At 40.5% G+C, this 17,233-nt stretch overlaps 1 protein-coding gene across 1 annotated transcript; it reads left to right on the forward strand.

The window, feature by feature from the left end:
• Positions 1–5: 5 nt before the first annotated feature.
• LOC112139629 (dyslexia-associated protein KIAA0319-like protein) lies at positions 6–9,948 on the forward strand (the record flags this gene model as incomplete). The annotated part of the gene is made up of 14 exons (XM_024262468.1): positions 6–171; positions 946–1,051; positions 1,914–2,036; positions 2,121–2,244; positions 2,557–2,689; positions 2,775–2,923; positions 4,622–4,773; positions 4,862–5,000; positions 5,241–5,400; positions 5,472–5,614; positions 7,350–7,472; positions 8,397–8,487; positions 8,582–8,673; positions 8,771–9,948. Coding segments are annotated over 14 exons (1,898 nt in total), but the record flags the coding sequence as incomplete, so codon positions are not given.
• Positions 9,949–17,233: the final 7,285 nt, after the last annotated feature.

Below are 17,233 nucleotides of genomic sequence, written 5' to 3' on the forward strand. Positions count from 1 at the left end.
CGCAGCGAGAGGAAACATTGTTTGCTCTCCGTTTTCAGAGAGCACGGACGATGACAAGGTGACGGCCTGGCACTGGGAGGAGGTCAAAGGCCCGCTGAGGGAGGAGAAAGTCTTGGCTGACACCAAGGTCCTCACCCTGACCAACCTGGTACCTGGAAACTACACTTTCAGGTCAGCATTCGTTCTTACAACTTTGGAGACACGAAAAACGGATGCCTTGAAGTTTCTGAATCTGAAATAGCTTTTACATCTTTACACTGGTTGGTGAAACCAGTTTTAGAGAGAGTGGCTGTTTAGGCCAATGTGAAAACAGGTCCTGAGTTTATGTTCTGTGGTTGAACAAGAAATAGTTGGTCTAAAAAAAGGCCATGAAGCTCATAAGGTCAAGTATTGGTTTAGTTTAAATCTTATCGTTTTCCAAACTTGAATTTGGTGGGATCCATTGACTGTAAATGACATCTGGACTGAGTTAGAGTGATGTCACTCAAAGTAAATGGTTTTGATCCGATTCCAACCAAATGAAGTCAATTCATTTGACAATCGGATTCAGCCGTGTGACGTCAGAAAGTAGTGATTGATCTGAGTAATTCAACGTTTCTGTGACGATCACTCTAGCAAATCTGGAGTGAGCTTGTTGGAAGGCCACACCTCCTGCACTTTTAAGTAGGCTGCAAAAAATCTCTTCAAATTTGACATGAGACCACATACCTAAAAAAGGTAGCGGGTCAATAATGGTTATTCTGACTGAGTAATAACGGTTTAGTTTCAAGTAGAAGTCTATTGGATTTAAGCTTCCTGGAACAAGCATGTACTTCCTGTTTGGAACACCAGGGGGAAGGGGTCGCTCGGCCCAGTTCTCATGATTGGTCTTATTGGGCCAGTTGGGAGATGAGATGGTTTTGGTGTCCAATTCATTGCTGTTGTCTTCTGTTCCTTCTCCTCCAGTTTAACAGTGACAGACTCTGATGGAGCCACTAACTCCACGCAGGCCACCCTCTCCGTCAACAAAGCCAAGGACTACCAGCCTGTGTCCAACGCCGGCCCCAACCAGGTCAGCAGAGCATCCGTTCCTGGAATTTGATCTAATAACACCGTGGATAAATAACACGCGCTCTCGACGTACCGTCAATCTCAAACTGTTTAGGCGATCAACATGTTTGTCTGGTTCTGATATCAGCTTTGCACTGTTATGGAACACATTACTGATACATATTAATCTGTTGTTTTACCTCTCAAAGTGTTAGATGAAAGACACCTTTGTTACTTTCAGCCAATCAGAAGGCAGTATTACTGAAGTCTTCTTCTCTGAGCTAAAACATGAACAGATCCAGACTCCTCTTCTCAAGATTTTTTGAAAACATTTACCTCAGTTCAGGGGCAAATTACAATCTCCACTTATACAAGGGTTACTTACAAAAGTAATACAAATTCAATCAGTTTTTAGTATTTTATTCTTGCATTTTTTTTTTGTTTAGATCACTTTTTCACAAAAAGCAGACTATATGATCCATGGTCCGGTGACAAATTGTACAAATACATTTTACCTGGTAAAACACTGTGATTAATAGTGATTAACTTCAACACATAAGTGCGATTAATCAGATTTTTTTTTCTTCTTTTAAATCGATTGACAGCATAAATTTAAAAATAAATACTCTAAAAGTAGAGTTTTGTGTGTGATTATCGTGATTATTTGTAGATAATAATTGGTCGGCAAAACTGTAAATAAAAAAAAAAATGATCGCGATTAATTGTGATTAATTTTTTCCAGATTTGTGATCAATTAGTTAATTTTTTTCAATTGATTCACAGACATAATTGTTTTAATAATGCCAAAACAAAGGGTGGAATTGTCTGAGATGTTCTTCCCTGCTTCAGTTTTTTTGCTCACACTGACTTCTTTCCTCTGTCAGGTTATCCAGCTGCCGCGCAACTCCATCACTCTGTACGGCAACCAGAGCACCGACGACCACGACTCTCTGTCCTACGAGTGGTCGCTCAGCCCCGAGAGCAAGGGCAAGGTGGTGGAGATGCAGGTGAGCGTCTGCAGAACCAAAGCTCAGCCGAGCTTTTTTTCCTAGATTATAGTTCTGAATCGGTCTTCCGTGTTTGCTGCCCAGGGGGTCAGGACTCCTATTCTGCAGCTGTCGGCCATGCAGGAGGGGGACTACACCTTCCAGCTGACGGTGACGGACTCGTCGGGACAGCAGGACACTTCGCATGTGACCGTCATCGTGCAGCCAGGTGAAGAACCGTCTTACGACACTTTTTTTACAATCATCCTGTTTGCCAAACAGACGTGATGTGAGTTTTCGAGGTAGCTGAAGCTGATAAGCAGCTGGTCAAACACTCTGCTGGCGTGTTTGAACACCGGCAGGCATGAGCCACAGCTCCTTCTCGCATGAAGAACTCAAACTGAAAAAGACGCTGCAAAAAAAAAAAAAACAATTTCTAACAAAACAAGGAATGAGATCAACCCTATTTTATTAGAAGATTAACCATAAACTAAGTCTCTTTAATGAAGATGTGTCTCATCTTCTGCTCTTCCTCTGACAGAGAACAACAAAGCCCCGGTGGCCAACGCCGGCCCAGAGAAGGAGCTGACACTGCCTGTGGACAGAACCACGCTAGACGGAAGCAAAAGCAGTGACGACCAGAGGATCGCCACCTACCGCTGGACGAAGACCAGGTGAGGCGCTTGATCACGTACGCGCTTTTAAACTTCTGACAGTCCTGAAATTCCTGGTCCACACCCTTCTGCCTCTACCCCCCAGTGGTCCTGATGGTGTGAAGATTGAGAATGCAGACAGTGCTATTGCCACAGTAACAGGCCTGGAGGTCGGCACGTACACGTTCACGCTGACGGTGACGGATGAGCGGAACCTGGAGAACAGCAACACGGTGACGGTCATCGTGAGGGAAGGTGAGCAAAAGTGTGTGGTGGAGGTCAGACGCCATCTTGGATTTTTGACTTTTTCTAAGATGTGTTGACCAACCCCAACAATAAGTTTTGTTTATTAAAGATAAACGCCAAGCTGCAAATTTTTTTTTTTTTTGGTTGATTCTCAATTTGTAGTATTTTGATTCTCATTCGTAAGCACATGCACACAAACATAAAGTATGTACTTGCTTGCATCAGTGTATATGTAAGTATACATGTACATGCATGTGTACGTGAAAATGCATGCTCACGTAGGCATGCATACGTGCAGCCCTGAGACTGGAGGGTTGAAGGGTTAAACCACTAAATGGTTCCTGAGGGCAGTTGTTTCTGCAGCTCACTGCTCCCCCAGGGATGGGTCAAATGCGTAAAACGAATTTCACACACCCAGGTGCACGCCTGCATACATCTATATGTGCAAGCACACTTGCGTCCGTACGTGCACACACATTCACAAACGTGTGTGTGCACTTGTATACGTGCTTGCAGGCTTGTATACAAGCACATGTACATACATGTGAGTTTGCATATGTGCACACTTATGGAAATAAATATCACCCCGATTCATGCGTGCATAATTTAGGATTTGTCCGTGCATAATTCTTGATTTGTGCCTTCATAACTCTTGATTTGAGCGTGCATAATTCTTGATTTGTACCTTCATAATTTTTGATTTGTGCGTGCAAAACTCTTGATTTGTGCGTGCATAATTCTTGATTCATGTGTGCATAATTCTTGATTCGTGCGTTCATAATTCTTGATTTATAACTCGTACAATAAATCATGTGCAAAAGTACAAAAATTGCAAAATAAAAAAAATACAACTTACACATGCACAAATTATAATTACAACAGTTTGAAACTAATTACACACGCAAATCTTTACAAATTATGCACAAATCACTTTTTACGCACACACAAAAGCTCAGTTACACACAAATCTTGAGTCAGACTGTTTTTTCCGTCTTACAGATTTGTCCAGATTTGTCCGTAAGTGGTGCGTTTAAATACTACTAGAATGCTCGGCCATCAGAGTTTTTTTACCAGCCATTTTGAACTTGGATTGTGAATAATATTCAGTAAAACTTGACATTTTCCCACTTTCTTTTTAATTTTGGCATGTGTAAATTGTATTTTGTATTTTTTAAATTTTGTACTTATGCACAAAATGTATGTTATGAGTTACAAATAAAGAATACGCATACACAAATCCAAAGTTACGCACAAATCAAGAATTACGCACGCATAAATCGGGGTAGTACTTATGTCTCTCCATATTCACTTGCATATGTGTGTGCACACTGAAATGAGTCTTCTGCTGCGATAGCGTGCCTCATCTGCACGGATGACTGGTTGCTTGCTGTCCCTCCCCAGGCATGTGCTTCCAGATCTCGGTGCAGCGAGTTTATTCTGTTACCCCAGCATCCGTCTCAAAGTCCCCTCTCCCTCGTATTCCCCGTCTATGTCCCGAACTCTGTCTTATATACTGATCAGGTGTGACTAAGCACAACTCATAGACATCATGTCATCCGTCCGTTTAGTCCCAAATATATTTAAAACCAGAAAAAAGTTAAAAGCACAGCAACAGAGCATGCAAAAACAGGAAGAAAAAAAAGTAAATAAAACCATTTTAATAAAACACAAAGACCTCTCTTTACCATCTTCACGTTCCCCCTCCAGAGAAGGACCAACCACCGGTGGCCCGTGTCATTTCCAGCCCACCCATCTCTCTTCCCGTTCGGACCGCCTCTTTGGACGGGTCACATTCCATCGATGACAAAGGTGGGATCTCGTACCTGTGGACCCGAGACGACAGCAGCCCAGCAGCGGGGGTGAGGCTTCTTCTTCAACCCCAACAGAACCACCAACCTCAGAGAAGTCTTCCTTTCTTGATGTCTTGGCTTAACTTGTGTGTTTCAGGATGTCTTGAACAACTCTGACCACCAGGCGGTGCTGTTCCTGGGAAACATGGTAGAGGGCAAGTACAGGTTCAGGTTGACCGTGACTGACAGCAAAGGACAGAGCAACTCTGACAGTGGAACGGTGGAGGTCAAAGCAGGTAACGAACCACGGAGAGTTCAGGAAACCAGTTTGAATAAAAACTGCGGACAAACTCGCTCTAAACCATCTTGATGACTTTTTTTTTTTGCCACCATTTTTGTCTTCCTCTCTCAAACGCTTAGGTTAATGTGTGAAAATAAAGTAAAAATATATCCAGATTTTTTTTGGTTTGGTTTAAAAAGGAACTGTCCCCCAAACCTAAAAGTCCTGAACAGACTCTTGTGTTTGTTCCTGTCAGACCCGTGGGAGCGGGACCTGGTGGAGCTGGTGCTGGAGGTCCCAGTGAGCCAGGTCTCCCAGCGGCAGCGCGACCTGCTGCTCCGGCAGGTGGAGGTTCTCCTGGGTGTGCTCGACGGCGACATCATCGTCCGAGAGATCAACGCCTTCAACGAGCACAGGTGAGTGTTCCCACCTGAGAAGTGCAGAAGTATCTAGGAACACTGAGCTGACCGGCCGCCATCCTCCTCAGCACCCGGCTGGTCTTCCTGGTTTCGGCAGGGCCAGGGCGCCCCCCTCTGTCCGGACGCAGCGTTGCACTCGGACTGCGGAACAAACTGCGCAAGCAGAAGAACGACTTCCTGATCTACAAAGCGCGACGCGTCGACACCGTCAGTGAGTAAACAGGAAGTGATGCAGAAAAGCTTTTAAACTCCTACCTTCTCTTTGATGCAGCCTTATCAGTGCAATAGAAATGCTCAGAAATCACAGCATTAATGGTTTTTATTGTGCCCAAGAATCCCACATTTTCAATGTTCCATCCCCTCGTTAGCCATGTTGGATTTGTTAGAAACGTTAGAAGTATTAGCCACATTAGAATTTTAAGCCACTTAAGTGTTAGGTCTGTTAGACAACTTAGATTTGTTAGCCATGTTGGATTTGTTAACCACAAAAGAAGTCTTAGCCATGTTAGAATTCTTGGCCACTCAAGTGTTAGCCATGTTAGATGCGTTAGCCACTATAGATTTGTCAGCCACAATAGACATATCAGCCACATTAGAAGTGTTAGCTAGATTAGATGCATTACCCAACTTTAGAATTTGTAGCCACTTAAGTGTTAGCCACATGAGATTTGTTAGCCACATTAAAACCATTAGCTACATTAGAATTTTTAGACACTCAAGTGTTAGCCACGCTAGATTTGTTAGCCATGTTATATTCGTCAGCCATGTTGGATTTGTTTGCCACAAAAGACGAATTAGCCACATTCGAAGTGTTAGCCAGGTTAGATGCATTAACCACATTTGAAATTTTAGCCACTTAAGTGTTAGCCACATTAGATGTGTTAGCCACTTTAGACTTATTAGCCACAATAGATTTGTTAGCCACATTAGAACCATTAGCTACATTAGAATTTTAAGCCACAATTGGATTTGTTAGCCACAATACAAGTTTTAACCATGTTAGAATTCTTACCCACTTATGTGTTAGCCATGTTAGATGCTTTAGCCACATTAGATGTGTTAGCCACATTAGCCTTTGTGCTATCTTATGGGGTCCAGATGCCCCTACCCTTATATTGATGTGTGAACCCCCCCAGGTGGACAATGGTGGACACCAGTGAAGATAAAAATCCTTGGGGGGGGGGGAGGGGTGTAAACTTGCCTAGGATAGCACAGGTGTTACATGCGTTAGCTACATTAGAATTGTTAGCCACGAAAGATTTACAATACAAGTCATTACCAACAGTGGAAGTGCTAGTATTTTTAATTCCCAACAATTTGCAACATATAGAAAACAGACTCATACCGCTAAAACAAACGTTACTGTGACTACGCTAACATTTAAAAAAACAAATAACATAGTCCAACACAGCTACACGTTAGCCACGTTAGCCACGTTAGCGTTTCCACAACACTCAGCCAAACATTTTGACTGAGGGCTGTGTACCTCTCGAAATAGCTGTGACATCAGTCAACACAACCAGAATCAATCAGTGCATTAAGGCGCACTGTCTTCCATTTTTTATTCTTTTAGGTGCTCTTTGAAGTACTGAAAATACGGTGATTCTAATTTATCCACAATGATTTTATCTTCCCATTAATCAGAATGTTGATGATTTAAGTCCAATCTTATTAAAACGTACAAATGCTGATTGATGATCCTACTTTTTTGTTTTTATTTGTTTTTGTCTTTCTTCTTAATCGTGTCTTTAGTGAAAACGAGTAGAATCAGATTTCTGCTCCTAATAAAACATTGGGATCAAACAGGCAACCTTTCACTGAGATGGAAACTCCTGTTCGGAAAATTCTTCCAAATTATCACAAAATCTGTTGGTTGACCCATTTATTTTCTTTTTCCCATCTTTTCTGACCCTGCCGCACTAACTCTCGGTCGTCCTCTTCCTCAGTCTGCCAGCTGAACTGCTCCGGACACGGCGACTGCGACCCGTTCAGCCGGCGCTGCATCTGCCACCCCTTCTGGATGGAGAACTTCATCCGAGCCCAGCTGGGAGACGCAGAGAGCAACTGTGGTGAGCTCCTCCGTCACTTCTCTCTCGTCCTTTTAACCTCTTTTCTTCCAGTCAACTTTATTTCCAAAACAAGCAAACGCCACAAAAGTTCTGCGGGTCGTAAACAAGATGTAGTTTCACATCATTAAACGGCCAAAAGTAAAACTGGATTTCAGAACCTAAAAAAGTTGTAACTATGAATAATAGAAGTAGCATAAACAAAGAGATTACTACTTGTTATTCTGCATAAAATAGTAAAGTGCAGGACACATCTTTAGTTTAAACTATATTTAAACTATAAGTTTAACTCATTTTTCTTTTTTAGGCTGTTAATGTCCCACTCTGATCCTCTTTTGATCCATTTTTAAAGTGTTTTTTGTTTTTAATGATGATGAATTTATTAATAAAAATGAAAATTGAAAAAAATTGACGTTTTCTAGAGCATAGTTTCTGCAGAGCGGCAGTAGAAATTTGCCTCTGAGTTCTGGGCGGGACTGTTGACGTGATTTTTGATTTTCTTCCGACCCAAAAATAAAAAAATAGTTTTAATGTAGTGGAGTCCAAAACAACTCAAAAGCATTTAGATGAGCAGTTGTGTTTGATTAAAAACAAATGAGAAAATAAGACAATTTCAAAGTAAAAGCTCTTCTAAACTTGTCCTTAAAAAGGAGTTCTTTAAAAAAATATTAGTACCTAATTATTTCAAAAGAATTTATTTTATTTTTGGATGTGATATGGGGACTTAAAAGAAGAAGCTCCAATTCAAACCCCCGTTTCTGTGAATTTTGATTACTTTAGAGGTCTGGAGCGACAGTCTGAGATCAAACGAAACAGGAAACGCATCATGAAACTGACTAAATTTAAGAAAATAAAAGGCGAGTCAGACTCTAAATTAATTTAAAAAGAACCATAATCCAGATGATAACCTTTATTCTTTGTCCTCAGAATGGAGCGTGCTCTACGTGACTATTGCATCCTTCATGATTGTGGTTGCCACGGCGACGCTGGTCTGGGCCGTGTTTTGCTGCTGCAGCAGGTGGGTGTCGGGGCCCCTCCTTTCACGTTAATGTTGACGGCAGAGTCTTGATCCCCATCGCCTCTGTTTTTTTGTTATTTTTCTTTCTCCAAAGGCGGAAGAGCAGAGTCCGGCGAAGCAAAAGCCGATACAAGATCCTGGAAGCCGAGGAGCGGGACAGCCTGGAGCTGCAGCCGCCCCGAACCGGTGAGAGCACGCCGCTAACCCTGACATGCTCTTAAAGTTCTCCAGTTTCTCTAGTTACAAATTTTCATGAACCTTCGACCGTGTTTGTGTTTTTCAGCCCGGCTGAAACCCGTCACCACTCCCACCTCCTCGGCCCTCATGCGCTCCGACTCAGACCTGGACAGCGAGGACGTGCAAGGCGGCGACCTGTGGACTGAGCAGGAGCGAGGGCAGCTGCTGCGGCCTCAGAACGGCTCCCTGAGGAACGGCCAGGGCCCCCCCAGGCCCAAGAAGCAGAGGGAGGAGCTGCTATAGCAGGAGGAGCTGCCCCACCTCCACCCACACATCACCCTAAGACCCCGCCTCTTCTGGCGGCCATTTTAAACGACAGCCACCGAGCATGCTCACGACCTGAAGCAGCCAATCACTGCCACGGGCCGCTCTGACGGGTCAGTCCGACCCAGGGGAGCAGACTGACACAAGTCTGTGTGTGCGTTTGTGTGCGTGTTTGTTGAGAGCTGCTGTGCTTTTATTCTGAAGGAAAAGGAGGAAGAACTGCTTCGTCTGCAGCCTCTGCGGTTCTGCTGGACTCTGACGGAGCGTTTGGTCTGTCGCTGATGTCGGTTTTAATTTATTCTGCGTCGCTTAAGTTCAGCAGAAACAAACTTTTAATCTGAGTTTGTTTTTTTAAGTTTCAGTTGCACCTTTGTGCTCATTTGTCATTTAAAGGAAAATGTAACTTATTTTGAAATTCAGCATTCAAACAAAGAAGGACCAGAGTTTCTGTCAGTTAAAGATCTCTGACTGTAGTTTTTTTTTTTTTTAATGTTTTCCTTTAAGCCGCAGAAGCTCAGAACCCTTCTTCACTTCAGGGTTCCAGCACATTCCTGTGTGGAGACCTGACGGCAGCAGCGCCCAGCTTCCTGTCGGAGTGGAAACTGCTTCCTGTGCGCGTTTAACAGCAGAAGCGCTTATCTGTAGCGCACTTGCACGCGGAATGTGAAACCGACCCGCCGATGAATGTTGTTTGTTCTTTCTGCTCACGTCTGATTTTATTTATTTCCACCTCTGCGTGATTCTGAGTTGCAAAAAAAAAGCGTAATTTCATGTTTGTCTGTTTCACTGAAGTTCTGTAATGTCGGTTCTGTTGCTGTTTGGGACGTGAACTGACCTCACTGTGAAGACGTGGACGAACTGCTGAGTTCTGGATATGTTTTTATTGAAGGACTGTTACCTGATCAGACCTGGAGCCACTTGATCATCTGTACATTCAAATAAAAGTGTTTTGATTTTTGACCACTAGACTTTTCTTTATTTATACTAACTCTAAAATCAGACAAAATGAGATTTAGTAATTTCTTAAATAATTTCAATTAATTCCAAAAAAATCTATATATTTTTTTATCCTTTTTTGCTGTTTATGAATATTTCAAATTGTCAGACATATAAGAATGATCTATTTGATTTTAAAAATATTTCTGTTGGCAAAAAGAAAAATCTAATTCAAACTTGAAAATAATATAATAAAAGTATATATTTAAATATATATTAGTTAATAGATTATTAAAGTAAATATAAAAATGTAATTTCATTTATACTTTTTTTTTAAATCCAGAATTTTATTTTTGTATGCATTTCAATTTTTCATTTTGATGTTATGCCACAAGGTGGCGACATTTTCCCTTAAACATTCAGCTTTTTTAGGATGCTTTGATGCAAAAACAAAGTGTATCTGTTTGAATTTCTAATTTTAATTTGGTTATTTTTCATAAACTACAGAAGTCTTTAGATAAATTAACCTTGAGGAGGTTTACATTTTGATGGTTAATTTGCTTTAAAGAACTGAGCCAAATTAAAAAGTAAAGATAAAATAAGTGGAGTGTTTTTCTGTTCTTAAAAACAGACTTTTTTCACAGATTTAAAAGTGCTTCGATTTGTAGTCAAAATCAAACTTTACACTAATCATTAACTCGTCTACCTTGTTTGGTCCATTTGTTAAACATGAGGATAGGAATATATCTTGAGATAACGGGGCACTTTCTTCAAAAATATGGCTGACAGGGTTTTGTTTTTGGCTAAGAATAGAAGAGGGTCCAAATCCTGAAAAAGAACTGGGCGTTCTCTTTCAACAAGACTGACCCTTTAATTCCAGAAATGAATCACTAAACCAACATGCCTTCTTTACCATTTTTTACACTCATACTTCCCTGATTTGACAAAAGAACAAATAACAAAAAAGAAGTGAAACTACAAATACCTGTGAGTTTCAAAGGGGGTAGTTTATTTTTAATCAAAAATTTTGTTGAATCAATACATTTAGCAACATAGTACAATAAAACCCCAAACTTTTATTTGGCAGAATTAGGTGTTAGTGAAGCCAGCCTAAATATGAATTATGTAAAAAAAAAAAAGTAGATGTATGCAGACGGAATGTGTTCTTTTTTATGTTTAAACAAAAAGGACATGTAACTGATTATAAAAAATATCCAGTTTTGAGGTTTTTAAAAAGAAACTGAAGATAATTGAGCTTTTAAGTAGATCCTGTGTTTGGGATCTAGTATTTTATCACGTATTTATTTGTTCTATGCTTGCCACTCAAGCTGCACTTTTTATGTATTAACCTATTCTGTTCAGAATTTCTTTTACATTTTAGCTGTTTTATTTTATGTATTTTAATATTTACTTTTATATTTTACACTTGTATCGAGCGTTTTCTCACTCTTGGCTGGGTTGTTTGGGATCCTGGAGTCATGGCCCTGTTTTTTTATGGCCTCTTTTGTTTCTTGTGAAATTTACATTCATTGTTTGAATATTGATTCTCTACACGAATGTCAGGAATAATTTTCAACATTATGTTTTTAAAGGTTTGTAGGATTTTAATCTGTTTAATCTGTCCAAATAATGGCCCTGTGTATAAATATTTATATTTATTATTAGGAATATTTTTTTAAATAATATACATTGTATGTTTTTTTAATCACTGTAATATAGTGGTTCTATTCCTAAATGTACAGTGAATACGTTAGATTAACCATTCTGGCTAAAGTTATTGTTTGTTTGTTTTTACATTATGTTTACTAATATTGCTAATAAAGTTTTTTTTTATTATTTGAATGGTTTTCTTGCTTTTTTTAAAGCCGGCTAATAAAGCTGCACGCGGCCCTCCGGGCACGCGCGCGGCGGCTTCTCTCTCTCTTCTTCTTCTTCGCCGCTCCTTATATGGAAAAGTCGCGCGAACAAGGGCGGAAACGCGGCGCGGTGCCAGCTGGGTAAATTCACCCGACAGACACAGGAAGAAGCGGACCGGAACCCGGACTGCTCTAACCCCCGAACTCGGCTCCACACCTACGGATAGACAACACAGACTTGGACCAGCCCGACCCGGTGTGCAGGTAAGCGGCTCCGCGAGGCCGTCTCACGGCTACGCGCGCGCTCGAAACCGAAATCCATGGAAAGGTTTTTAAAAAGCCTTCCCCGCCGGATAACGGCGCTGCTGCCACCGGCTGTCATAGGAGGCTCCGGGGGTTGGAGGTTCGTAAAACATTCGAAGCTCCTCGCTGAAATGCGGTACTGTTTTCCCGCAATGCTAGCTAACAGTCGAGGCTTCAACCAGAAACAAAGCCCGAATTGGACCCAGAACCGACGCTTTTCCTCTGACCTGCCGGCTCGGTCACGCCATTGATGTTAGCCGAACAAATGTGACCCACATAAACGATTAACCGGAACCTTTTTGGACCCACTGTTGCCTCGCGGTGGTGTTGTGACGGATTGTGCACCCTGCTCTGTGTGCTTCCTCAAACTAAAGCGGAAGACAATGTTATGGTTGATGTTCATGGACCAAATCCGCTCAGGTACAGAAATGTTCGCGACACCCAACACTTTGAACCGCAACCTCCGAGGCTCGAGCCCACCTGAGCCAGGTGAGGCTGCGGCCCGCTGTGTCCTTCCGCGTTCGGGAGTGTCCAAACTAGTCAGGGGGGAATCAATTGAAAAGGGCGCAGACGTGGACGCGCCCCGTTTTAAACCTCTGCTGCGCGGAAGCAGAAACCAGAGCACCATCTGTGTTTGTAAGAGGTCCAGAAAAAATCATGTCAGGTGTTGCAGGAGCAAAAATCACTGTTCTGTAGTCCATACCCAGACCGGGAACTACTTCCTGTTCAGACTGAACTGGGTCAGTCATCTGGTTTTATTATTACCAGGAGCAGCTACAGGTTTTTATTTTGTTTCTGCTCTAGATCCACTCTAGATCCAAGCAGGCAGATCTAAAAAGTGACGGTGGATGGAGAAGAAGCCCTAAACGTGACATTAAAAATAAACAAACTGCTACTTCAAATGTGTAATTTGTGGCCACGAATCACAAATCTGTGCCCTCAAATTAGCATTTTGTGGCCACAATGTAGTGTTTCATGGTCACAAATTAGCATTTTATCAGTAGTTTGTGCACAAAGTAGCATACTGTTGGCACAGACTAGTGTTTTGTGCACACAAATGTGTTTTTGTGACCAGATTAGCATAGTGTGCGCACAAATTGGCATTTTGTGCACAAATTAGCACATAGTGGGTACAAACTAGTGTTTTGTGCTCAAAAATTAGCATTTTTTTTGCCCACAGATTAGCATAATGTGCACAACTTTACATGTTGTGGACATAAATTTGTATTTTATTTGTATTTTGTAGACAAATTAGCATATTGTGGTCACAAAGTAGGGTTTGTGCACACAGATTAGCATAGTGTGTGCACAAATTAGCATTTGGTGGGCAGAAATTAGAATTTTGTGCACATAAATAGCATTTTATTTGTTTATTGTGCACAAAGTAGTGTTTTGTGCACACAAATGCGTGTTTTTGTGACCAGATTAGCATAGTGTGCGCACAAATTGGCATCTTATTGGTATTTTGTGCACAAATTAGCACATAGTGTTTACAAACTAGTGTTTTGTGCTAAAAAATTAGCATTTTTTGCGCACAGATTAGTATAGTGTGCACAAATTGACATATTGTGGACATAAATTCGTACTTTATTAGTATTTTGAGGAGATAGCATATTGTAGGCACAAAGTAGGGCTTTGTGCACACAGATTAGCATAGTGTGTGCGCAAATTACCATTTTGTGAGAGTAAAGTAGAATATTGTGAGCATAAATTATGTTTGCATTTTATTTTTGGTTTGTGCAAATTGGTGTTTTCTGCACACACTTTAGTTGTAGGAATTGAACATACTAAAATGCAATTTTGTTCTCTAAAATTGAAGGAACAGTTTGTTTTGAACGTCATGTCCAGGACTGTAGAACTGTCATGATTTCAGCTGATCAGAGCTCTGGGATTTCTTCAGTGTTTTGAATGTGGGTCGGCCCCATATGTGTATGTGCTGCATCACTTTTAGCTGCAGCTTTTTAGAGCCAAAATTCAGATATGTGTGTTTGAAAAGTGGCTCAACGTTTTACTTAAAGTAGTTCCAGTTGCTCCTCTTTTGCCATCTTATAGTTGGTTTTAGCGGTTCTCTCTTAACTTTGTGATCATTGACTTGGAGCAGGGGTCTCCTGAATCAACGTCCTGCTTAGTTTTGGTTCCATAAGATGAAGATTTGACTTTACATCTGTTTGCAGGAGTGGTAGCGCTTCACCTCACCTTTTGAAGCCACTCCCTGCATTCCAGGTGATTCAGTTGACCTCTGGAACCTGCAGGAGCTCAGTGACGGCCATCATGTAGCAGTTTCAGAACAAATCCATCAAATCCAAAGTAATTTCTAGCAGTTTTGTCAGGAAAAATGCCCTTTAATAGTACTTTATACATTAAACTTCTACATTTTTATACATTACTTCAAAATAGTTTTTGAATGGAAGCTTAAAAAGTAAATTTGACTCATAATAAATTAACTTCTGAACAAACTTTGGTTCCAGTTTTGCACTTATTTCACCACGGAGGCTAAAATGTGTTGCCGATGGTAAGAACTACAGGTGAAAGGTGATCTAATCCAGGAAGTAGCCTGCCCCACCTAGTCTATGAGTGTGTTGCAACACCTGACACCCTCAGTGGGTTTTTTCCCTCCATGTTTAGGGAAAAAAACAGACATTTGTTCTTCTGGTAGCTCCTAATGGCTGAACTTTGGATGAAACCAAACATTTCTTTGGCTAATGTTGCAGATTCTGCAAAATGATCATGACTTAAAAAAAGTGAAATTGAAATAATATTTTACACTTTTTAGGAATTTAAAGCTGCAGATTCTGCCTGCAGCCGTGTAGAAACCCGGTTCTGAAAAGTCCGATTAACTTGAAGACCGAGTAAAGAAGAGATAAGGCTGCAGATTTGGATCAGTCTGTTCTGCTGGTTGAGCGGGTTCCTTCAGCCTCCTATTGGTGGTTCTGGATCAGACCAGTTCCCTGTGCATCGTTGGTTGCCAAGCAACAGATTGAGCCTCTTTTTTTTTTTTTTTTAATGAACGATTGCAGAACTTAATTTCGGTGTGTGGACAGATGGTAGTTGGTGCTAACTGTGGAGGTTTCATGATGATGAGGGCTGCAGGACTTGAGGCTGAAGGTCTCGGGAAGATCTAAATTTGTTCATATGGAACCAAACCAGAGTATTTGTTTGTATTAAAGTCAACAATTAAATAGTTCAGTTTAAAAAATCTTTAAAATGTAGCTGTTTTAGTGAATACTGCTGTCAGTAAGATAAAATGTAGAAACTTGGTTTGGGCAGACGATCCGGTTCCACTGAATCAGATTCATAATTTCTGAAAAGGCTTTAGAAACAAGTGAGAATCGTCAAACGGAAACTTAAAAATTTCAAGTAAAAATAGAAGTCTTTTCAATAAAAAACTTCACCCTGATTCAGACTGATCAAGTTGAAGTTTTGAGTCTGAAACACTAGGAAATAAGCGCCTTTATTTTGGGGAATTTTACTACAACCTTTTCCTGCTGTGCTGAGCTGCAGGAGGATCTCTGCATGCAGCTTGCAGCACGTCGGCCCTAAAGGTGCTGACTCAGCTGATTTTTAAATGAACGGGTGCCGCTTTTTTTTTCTTCTTCTTCTTCTTTTTCTGAAGTTTTTTTTTCCTGTTCGTGCAGCTGCACATAAAGTGTTCTCTTCCTGTCTGTAACGGTTTGGAGGCGGAAGGCCCGACTTTCACAGCCAAACAGACTCAATGCTTCTCTACAAAAACTGTAATTACAGATGAACAAATGTTGAGTCATAAAAGTGTCCGGACTGAAGAAGAGGAAGTTGTTACAGGAGGGGAAACGTGTTCAAACGTTAGTTCAGCCTCTAAAAACCCTTTGCTTAAGTTTTCTGTCAATCTCAGACCTGTAAATGTCTGCAGCAGGTTTGTCTCGCTTGGACTCGGGTCAGATGTGACGCTGCATAAATTGTGTTGTTTTTGAACGGCAAACATGTCGCTACACTTTTTCCAGATACTCGACATTCTTCCGTTGTGAAACGCACAAACAGCCGACAACAAAACAGGCGGCGTGCTGAGGCCTGCCCATCGCACATCTACATGAAGAACAGCCTGATGCAGATATTTCAGTTTTTAGCTCCTTCCTGCTTTAAAACCATTGAATTTAAAAATTGTCTAAAGTAGAAAATTTATTTGTATCCAGAAACTTAAATGAAATACATGTTCTACCAAAAAAAGGTTTGAACTTGAGTTTTTTCAGCTGATGAAAGTGAAAAAAGAGAATGCTTTAAAAAAACAATGCTTACTTTGTTAAATGTAGGTAAACTGAACAGAAATATGGTCATGCAAATGCAAAAAAACAAATTTCTTAAGCCTAACATAAGTGCTAACGAAAGCTACGGATGGAGTTGGTTACCATTTACAGTCAATTTTTTTTTTTTCATTTATTACCCAATGTAAATTTTTTTTACAGGTGTCAGTGAAGGCAGCGTACTACATTCAGGTGATGCTCAGAGCCAGAGAGCTTCACATTCACACTTAATGATTTAATCCTGCTTGAAGTTAAACTTTGCACTAATGTGATTATAGTTAATCATATTTTATTGTATTTTTAAGGTCTGTAAAACGTGATGAAACAAAAAAATAATGGCAAAGTTTGTAAGGTAACATTTTTTTAAATATTACTATTTCAAAATAATTCTTAATAAATTTAGATAAAAAATGGCATAGATCAGCAAACTTGATCAAAAACATAGGAATGAAACCTAGGTTAATGCTAAAAGCTCGAAAATATGCTAATTAAAGAGACTTTAGAGACTAAATGATGAACAAAGTAGTATTTTTAAGTGAAGTTTGACGAGCAATAACAGATTATTAAAAACAATATTTATTTAATGATTTGTTTTGATTTTTTTTTTAATCCTTTAATTTTTATGTCAAAGTTTTATCAAAAATAGCAGAAGTTGAGTCTTTTCGATCTCCGATGTTTGTTACAAAATAATTAAAAGCACTTTTAGTAACTTGAGCTGGAAAAGTAATTGAATATTAAGGTGGAATTTTGGGGCCGCCTTAAATCATTCTGACTGGATTCATTGAGGTTTCAGGATCGTCCTCAGTGATTCTACTGCTTCACAGGTGGCTCTAAAAATACGCTCCTATTAAGTACTGCAGGACACACGGGGTGGGG

The sequence above is a fragment of the Oryzias melastigma genome, unplaced genomic scaffold, assembly GCF_002922805.2.
Source record: "Oryzias melastigma strain HK-1 unplaced genomic scaffold, ASM292280v2 sc02401, whole genome shotgun sequence".
NCBI lineage: Eukaryota > Metazoa > Chordata > Actinopteri > Beloniformes > Adrianichthyidae > Oryzias > Oryzias melastigma.